This window comes from Sycon ciliatum, chromosome 4 (assembly GCF_964019385.1).
Source record: "Sycon ciliatum chromosome 4, ocSycCili1.1, whole genome shotgun sequence".
NCBI classification, from domain to species: Eukaryota; Metazoa; Porifera; class Calcarea; order Leucosolenida; family Sycettidae; genus Sycon; species Sycon ciliatum.
In genome coordinates this window covers 28871450-28880065 of record NC_088646.1, presented here as the reverse complement: position 1 = coordinate 28880065, position 8616 = coordinate 28871450, and the positions used below count along the sequence as shown (strand labels likewise).

The window sequence follows — 8616 nt, the reverse complement described above, 5'->3', positions numbered from 1 at the left end:
CACAGGCGCGCGGCAGGCAGTCGCCCGATATCTGGATATGGCCGATATCAAAATGCGCTTGGCGGCTGGCCTCGCGCGCGCTGGCCATGTCTTTGTGTGGCGCGAGTTTTGACGTTCCTTTTCCGTGATCCGCCGAGCCGCGATCCCGATCACTCCCAACACTACACGCACAGTCAGTACACCAGCTACCAGGGAGTCGTATTTTTTCGACTCCCTGCCAGCTTTGTAGTCTACTACCAGCAGTACCAGCTCAGATCCATCACTCATCAGCATGGAAGACTTGCCTGACGTAGCATTTCGAATTTTTCTTGTGTAGCTTGGTTGCTTTTCTGCTCTGCGTCTGAGTTGTACGACTGATGTGGCGTCCTTGAAACCTACGAATATTGCTTTGAGAAGTGCGAAAGCCATGGATGTTGGCAATCGATGAGAATACGGTCTAATAAAATTGTGGCTGTCTGAGATAATTCTCTCTACCTACTCGAGTCGAGTGTGCTCTATTTCTTGGAGTAAAGTGACTGACAGGTCGTTGTCGTGATCAGCTGTTTGTTGTCTGACCCTGAGTACTTTTGTGCGTGAACTCACGGTGAAGTGAATACTCACTCCAGCCATGCAGTACGGCCAAGTGGCCTCCACTGCAGTTGCTGGGGCAAGGGAGCAGCCAGTTGCCGTGTCATCCCGAGTTTCGCCTGCAAAGAAGGAGACTGTAAAGAATTTGTGGCTTCCTGTGCCTGGAAAGACTTTGAACGGTTAGTGAAAACGAATCAAATTTACATTGGTCATGTCCTAGTACTTCTTGCCTAAAAAAATACCCCGGACTCAATGCAGTACGATTTCCATGGCAGTTTGATCAATGAGATCTTCCCCGTAGATCTACAGTCCATTCATAAAAAGATGGGTCCTGGCTCTGGCGAGCTCCCGTATTTGGCGATTTTTCGTGATTTCATCGTACACAGTGCAGTGCTGCGAACTTTGAAATTTGAAAAAGGGTCCAAAAAGGGTGCCTGAACTGGGGTTCGAACCGCAGAATGCACTGTTGCAGGCGGGGTCAAACGGCCTGGATTTTGATGGTTTTTCCCAATTCAGTGCTTTTGGGGCAAAACCTGGCCGAAATCCTATTCTTGCCATGGCTTGCTTTTTGGACAAAAAAACTTCAGAAACATAATTGGAAGAGGATTCCATATGGGATTGCAGAAAAAAATTCTAAAAAAACTCAACGTTTCACCCATTTATGGCCAAAAGCTAGAAGTTCATTTTTTTCTGAATGGACTGTACATAAGTTCATAACGCGATAATTATGGATGTTGCAAATTTGGCACTTTCCAGTGCATGTCTGCCAAATAGGTCATTCTCGTTTTCAATACATTGAGGTTCGATCAATCAATCAATGAACTAAAAAAATATTTCTGCGGCTATCGTTGATAAGTGCATAACCAAGACTGTGCAACTCAACGATCCCCCAGCCCACAGCGGATTTTCTTATGATATCAGTCTTTCGCAGCCATTTGACTCGCTGCTGCATCCATCAAAACAGGGTATGCAACGGTGACTGACCTCTTTTCTATGGGCTAGATACGCAGCACGGTGCCTTCACAACATCATTTAGCTGCAGTCTGCGCACTGTGAAAAGTCAAACACCACACTTTCCCCCTGATTCGAAATGAGCTTTCGTATGGAACTAAAGTTCACGCGTCCAAAATTTAGAGATCGTCTGCGCACTAGAACGAATCAAGCAAAAGCAGATGTGCTTGTGCGTGCGAAATATGGGTTTGAGTGCATGCGTCCAGAGCATGATGGAGTCAAGTTAGATAATGAAGGCAGCGCATTGCACACAGGCCCATAGCCACAGTTGCATACCCTTGTTTATGGACTCTTTGACGCCATTGTGCATAGCCAGATATCAAAGTACGAAGAGCTTTTACATTGCAACTACGGTTGGTAGTCGAAGCAGAAGAGCGGTAGATCCATGCGCCCTGAACCTGATGAACTGACACCATGTATAGACGAGAAGTGTGGAAAAGCATACGCACTTGATCGTACTTCTGCCGAAAAACCCTTTTACCACTACTACAGTAAAACTTGGTTTAAGCGCGACCACATCACGGTGCAAGCAAAAGCGGTCGTTAAAGCCAGGTGGTCTTTAGAACCGGGTCACACAGTGTCTGTGTAGAACTGTCTGTGCATGGAAAAACGATTTAAGAGCAGGTGGTCGCTAAACCCAGATGTCGCCTGAACCAGGTTTTACTGTACAGAGCTCTACACAAGCACATACAGTAAGCACCAAACCTGTGCGACTACCGGGTATGCTTATTATAAGACGGGGTCTGCGGTTGCAGTAACGATTTTTTCGCCACTGCATGCAGCAAGTGTTTGCTAGTATGCGGCAATGTCATATTGCACTGCTGCAAGTGCTTGCACGTGTGCAACACTTCCCCGTCTTTCGACCCTTTTTGCCAGCATGTGAGTTGAGGCTCAAACCCTACGGGCAGCCGGTACAGCACCTCTTAGCACATGTATGCTGTGCAAGTACAAAGTGACTCCCCATAGATTCATATTGTTTTGCAACTTTTGCACCATGGAGAGAGTCCAGAGAGCCCACCCCATGATTACACCATGGAAGGATTGACGGAGGCAGCAGTGGATGTGCACACTCTTGTTTATGTAACTTATTCCTAAGACTATTGCCATGTGATCGTACCGGCATGCCTGACTCTCCAATGTAACTTCTTGCCGCTTCACTGCAGATTTACCCGATCTCGCCTTGCTCGTCCGCGAGCACGGAAATAACGCGTGCAGACCCGAGGGCGAAGACGCGACGACTGGCGTGCGTGTGCAAGTGAATGACACAGAGGTCGCGCTGTTTAGATTCGGAGGCAGGGTTTTCGGAACCGACGCTGTTTGTCCTCATGCAGGTAAAGAAAGCAGACAGTTGTACTGTAGTTTGTTTTAATAAATAATAAAAAAATTCACGGTTCGCGTGAGACTCGGCTGGAAGCCCAGTTTTCCGCATCCGTCGTGGGAACGCCACCACCCTCTAGGATCAAAGGCGCAGATGCAGCGCCTAAACGGTGGGAGGTGAATAGATCAGACCCACCACCAAGTGGTCAAAGACCGAAATCCCATTAGCTGCATCCATGTAGTTTGTTTTACCTCTTTTATAATGAGGCAACCTCGTATTATGGCAACACTGGCCAAAACTCGAATGCACTGCTACTTCACACAGTCGGACGGTTCTTTCTCAACTTTTCGGTCACTCTGGCCATCTTCTTTATGAGGTATTTGTGGTGCTTGTATGCCAATATTGGCAATAAAGCGGTGGGAGGTGAGTAGATCAGCCGTGTCTCACGCGAACCGTGAATTTTTTTTATTTTTTATTTTTTTATGCCAATAGGTATGTGTGCAGGGTGAGTACACTGTACTGTATAACATTATACAGTGCTAGCAAGAGTCCATAACCCCCAGAGTGTGCAACGCGCGATAGGGTCTTGTCACGACTCGTTTTCAACATTACGTCATTTTCATGTAGCGAACGTCGCGGCCTGCACGCGCAGCTACATGAAAATGACGTAATGTTGAAAACGAGTCCTGGCAGACATTTATGTGGCGTTGCACACTCTTGGTTATGGACTCTTGGTACTAGTAGTACTTTCAGTATTTTTAACTGCCCTGGATCATACTATGGAATACAGTATATAAACTACCCTGGATCATACTATGGAATACAGTATATAAACTACCCTGGATCATACTATGGAATACAGTATATAAACTACCCTGGATCATACTATGGAATACAGTATATAAACTACCCTGGATCATACTATGGAATACAGTATATAAAGTACTACCGTAAAAGTCCGTAAATAAGTACATGAAGTACGTACTTACTTTCGGATTTAGTGGTCACACCCGTACTGACGTTATGGCAGGTACTGACTTTCGGGCACGAACTAACTTTCGGACGTGACTTGTGTATAGTGGAGAAGTCATATTCATGTAGATGTACATTCTACGCGCTGCATGTGCGAACCGTACCGGTACTTATTTCAGGCAGTATGTTTATTGGGCTTGGCTTGACTTAAACAGACAGAGTCGAAAGAATGAAGGGAGTATTTATTTTGGGCAGGTACTTGTTTACGGACTTTTACGGTAGTCTGGAGGGCCCTGCATTTTACTATACAGTGTACCAGTTGTGATAGCAGCGTTGTCCTACATTTGCTGTCACACAGTGTGCGTGCATGGATTGTATATTCATGTGTGGGTTTGCTTGTGTACGTGTTTGTGTCTTTGTGCGCATGTATGTGTGTTCGTGTGTGCTTGCAGGAGGACCACTGGTAGTGGGCGACATTGAGGATTTGGCTGTCGGTGATCCGTGTATTGTTTGTCCGTTTCATAAATACCGCTTCCGAATTCGAACCGGAAAGAACTCTTTCCCGGGTCAGCCGGAATTTGACATGGAGACTTACCCTGTGCGTGTAAAAGGTGGAGGCCGACTTTTTATTGGCTTTGCACAGCTATCCCAAAAATGCTTTGAGGAACAGGACTTTTAATCTCGTCTTTGTGTTCGTGTTGTTTGGTTTAGATCGGTGATGGTATTTTCTTAGGTGAACATCACTTTTTATTTTATTTTTAATTTCACTTATTTTTAAATTATCCCTACGCTAGCGCTGACTCCAGGTGTTTTTTTCCTTGGCTTGACTGTTCACAGTCAGTGTGTTTTTGCTCCTTATTTTAAGCTATCACTCTTGACTTGTTTGACCAGAACGTGCAAGCAACACATACTACCGGGAACAGTGAATACTAAACAAGTACGGCGTGTTCCTTTTGTCTCGCTCTTGCTTGTCTGCCCTTCGTCTGTCACAGTCATTGCGTGTTTTTATTGGATTTTTACGTTAGCCGTGTGGACCACATCGTTCGCTGGCCTGCCCAAGCGGTTTTAGTTTTGCTGGTGTGCTGTACGTTTTTGGTACTGCCATTCCTTGATATGCTACTCTAGATGCTGGCACCGTGCTGCTGCGCTGCTATTCGTTTTTATTCTATTTTTTTACCCCGTCCTGTACTTTTAAACGTGATTCTTTAAAAATCGATGGCCGTGTGTGTGTGTATGTGATGTAGTGTCCGTTGACTTGATTGTAGCTGTTTCTGTTGCAAACTAGAGAGATTGTGCCGCACATACATGTATGTGTCATTCTGTGTGTACGTGGGAGGCCAGCAGTCGCAAGGTTAGTTCCGAATCCCACGGCGGCTGGAATAGTAGGCGAGTCTGTGCGTCCACGCCACAACGAGCCGTCGTCAGCACTTGGACTTGGAGGTGCGTGCATTGTCTCCTTGCCTGGACAAGCAGAACATCAATTTCAAGGAGACCATACATATTCATTGTTGAGCATGACTATATCCACGCTCTGGAAGTACTCCAGAAAGTTTGGTAGCATGTTACAAGGCGGAGGACGCACTGTGTTGAAAACAGTGCTCCTGGCTACAACCACCATCGCTTGGCATAACATGCTGCCAAACAAGGCTTACTTCGTTTGAAGTACATATACTTGTATGTACCAATTACTCCACAAGTAGAGGAAAATACTGGTACATGTATCACTAACAAAATCAGCGTAAAACATATACAGCAGGGCTGTACTCAGCATAGCAAAGAGTAGAAAGTAAAAAAGAAATAGATCTCAAACTATCAACATAGGCATCACTAAACGGGCGTCGCTTCGTAGTGACATGCCTATTTTAAATATGAACAAGCAAACAACATCCAATAATTGAGATAACGGTACTAACAGTGGTTGTAAATATGTACATGACAGGATGGGGGGGGGGGGGGTACAACTGGTAGCGAATGTACAGTCACCGAAATGCAAGATCAAGCAGTATTTACAATATTCTACAGATAGACGAGGGAGTTCACCCCCAAATGCACTGGTAGATGTACATCAGTCACTTGGCAGCGGGTGGCCACCATGAGGACGCGTTTGCGCTATGAACAGCTTTTTGCCGCTGCAATGACACAAAAAAAACCCAAAGAGAGGGAGGGAGAGAGAGAGAGAGATGTTTGGTTGCTGGTTGTTCAGTCTCACAAAGATGTGGACTGCACTGTGCTGGCTCAAGCTTCACAACGTACAGTAAGCAGCAAGCAATCTGACCCTGCCCAGAGCAATTCAAAGTTTCAAACAAATCGCTACATGTACAATTTCAATTTTTTCCACTGTTCTTGTTCCTTTGCTTGTGCCTGTATTCCACCTGACGAGAAGGCTTGAAAGCATACTGTCAGTCAACAACTATTCGGCACATATTTATTTTCGGCTATTTTCGGCCTGGTCATGTTTGGCCGAAAATTTGTTTTGCAAGGTTCCGTGTGACAGTGTATACAGGCAGCAGCAGTACAGGCCTAAAATTTGATGCGGCCGAAATGGGTTTTGGCCCTGGGAAGCCGAAATTTGAATGGGCCGAAAATTTGCAGACTTACAGTACTCGTGAGATGTTGTTCAAGAGCCTGAAGCGTGTCCTTCTTCTTAGTATTAGTACAATACAATGGGTGTCAGAATCAGACGAGGACTCCATTGCCATAATCTTAGAGTACTGTGCAAAGGAGCTACTGAAGTGCCAAAGTGGCCACCTATGCACAATACTCTGTAGCATACTCCATAGAGTGCAACACATCCTCTCTATCCTGCCACATGAAAACCAGTGAAAAAGATGAAGGTGGGAATTTCTATACTAGTATCTACCAAGCGCACGAGCACACAGAGATTGTGCTAGAATGACTGGCTACAACTGACCTCTTCAGGGCTGAACTGTAGGATAGTGGCAATGGCGTTGGCAATGTGTATTCTGCCCGGTGAATAGCCATCCAGAGTCATGTAGCTGAGCACTACATTCTTCAGGTACTCCAGACTGGCTGTACCACGGTCTCTGTACGGAGAAGGGGAAACACACAGCATGACAATGACAATTGGGCAACAACTCAACAAGACAGTCAAGGACAGTTTCGGCTAGTGAAAGAGGATCTCTGGGGTATTCTCTGTGCCTCGAGCCGAACAGCCATCAGCACATTGCTCTCTAACCTAGGCTCATGACTCATTAAAATGACACAAACCATGAATTCCACTGTCCAGAACCAGAGTGTGCAGAGTTGCACACTCTGGTTTATGTGCTCTTGCTACAGTCCTAGCCAGAGAAATTCGACCACATGAACAAAGTAACGCCGAACGCTACTCGGCCCTAGCACCACTCACACTATCCTGCAGACTTGAGCACGGCGTTACTTACTTTATTCAACAGGTCAAAGTCGAATTTCTCCGGCCAGAACTGTACTACAGTGCTGCTCAATGAAATCCGGTGGTGCGAGTCAAGTTTGCGCATTGCACCATTTCACAGCCCAGTGTTGCGCAGCTCTACAATGTAGGGCTGCGCAACGCCCGGTGCGCATTCGAGTGACTCGACTGGATTTCATTGAGCAGCACTGCATATGTACGTGATAGTGACATCCTAACACCGCATGAGACAAGCAAATCATTTGGAGGCTCAACATGCGCTGTGCTGGTGCTGGACGCATGGAAAGGAATCCCATCCAAACGCAGCGCCATCCGCTAGGTACACACAATTCGACTCTTCTGAACATACTTGTTGCGATCCATCTTTCTGATCTCCTCCTTGAGCAGGCCACACTGTTCCTCGTAACGCTCAGCGCTGCAAACACACAGGGGGAGAGAATAAAATAATTATGTCAACAAAGAAGTACTCATCATTGAAGTACATGCAGTCATACCAGAACTACTGGCACTTTAAAACGAAATGAGAATTGGTTCCATTGTACTAAACACATCACCAACTGTACTCAATTGACCTTTCACAAAATCAAAACTACAGGATGGCTCTCTGAAACAAGCAAATACGATATATTCACAGAACCTTAAAGGGGAAGTGCATCGATTTTTCGAGTAGGGTCCAGAAGAAAGACAATTTGATATCGGTTCGAATGGCATATCTCTCGCTTCCATACGATAAGCCAAACTTGCCAAATCGCCAATTGTATGCTCACGTTGCCATAGCGACCAGCGCAGTGATGACGTATGAAAGGCTTAGCTCCTCCACAGAGAAGGTCGATCACTGCAGAAATTGGTCATTTTCAATTGTCTTATTGTATTCACGATGTTAAAGAAGTGCTGTGTTCAATGCTGTTAGTGCCGTGAACTATTTATCGCCCTTCTCATGCATTTCCCAAGGCTGACTGTGCCTAGGAAAAGGTTTCCTCCAGGACAAGATGCTTGGAATTCGCCATCTCTCCTGAGACATTTTCAGCAAACTTTCAAACCTACGACATTATTTCATTCGTCAATCTCCACCACCCGTCGTCTCACCTGGCTTCAGAAGATGTTACGAGAGATAGGAGAGTCGCCAGGAAGCATCACATTCATCTTCAGGAAGTGGAAAGAGCAAACGGCATGGTCCTTGGTTGGGGGAAATGCTGAACGTCTGATTTGTCCCAACCAAGATTTCAGCATTTTGTTCGTCACTATTTTCGCTTGTCTGCTGGTGTCTCCGCACTCCAGCTTTCTCCTGTCGGTGTCACGTCCCAGTACACAACCGAGAGGACTACTAACAAAGAGTTCACTG

General features: G+C 45.9%; 2 protein-coding genes across 2 annotated transcripts in view; one reads left to right on the top strand and one right to left on the bottom strand.

Moving 5' to 3' along the window:
• The first annotated feature begins 250 nt into the window (after positions 1-250).
• LOC135815497 (nitrite reductase [NAD(P)H] large subunit-like) lies at positions 251-5084 on the top strand. The gene is made up of 3 exons (XM_065328804.1): positions 251-746; positions 2742-2909; positions 4321-5084. Exons 1-3 carry the CDS (start codon positions 608-610, stop codon positions 4545-4547), a joined length of 534 nt encoding a protein of 177 aa, XP_065184876.1. The 5' UTR covers positions 251-607; the 3' UTR covers positions 4548-5084.
• A 440-nt stretch (positions 5085-5524) lies between these two features.
• The window catches only part of LOC135815496 (GRIP and coiled-coil domain-containing protein 1-like), a 31749-nt gene continuing 28657 nt past the window's right edge, over positions 5525-8616 (bottom strand). Inside the window, exons 23-25 of the mRNA XM_065328803.1 lie at positions 7624-7689; positions 6780-6912; positions 5525-5997 (exon numbers count right to left, since the gene is read on the bottom strand). Of these exons, the coding sequence (XP_065184875.1) occupies positions 5938-5997; positions 6780-6912; positions 7624-7689 (259 nt within the window). The 3' untranslated portion in view covers positions 5525-5937. The remainder of the gene's footprint in view (positions 5998-6779; positions 6913-7623; positions 7690-8616) is intronic.

Excerpts from the sequence above, each read along its gene's own strand:
- LOC135815497 (XM_065328804.1), top strand. The coding sequence starts at position 608 with ATGCAGTACGGCCAAGTGGCCTCCACTGCAGTTGCTGGGGCAAGGGAG. Across the intron at positions 747-2,741 it reads GCCTGGAAAGACTTTGAACG|ATTTACCCGATCTCGCCTTG; the intron begins GTTAGTGAAAAC and ends GCTTCACTGCAG. Across the intron at positions 2,910-4,320 it reads CGCTGTTTGTCCTCATGCAG|GAGGACCACTGGTAGTGGGC; the intron begins GTAAAGAAAGCA and ends GTGTGCTTGCAG.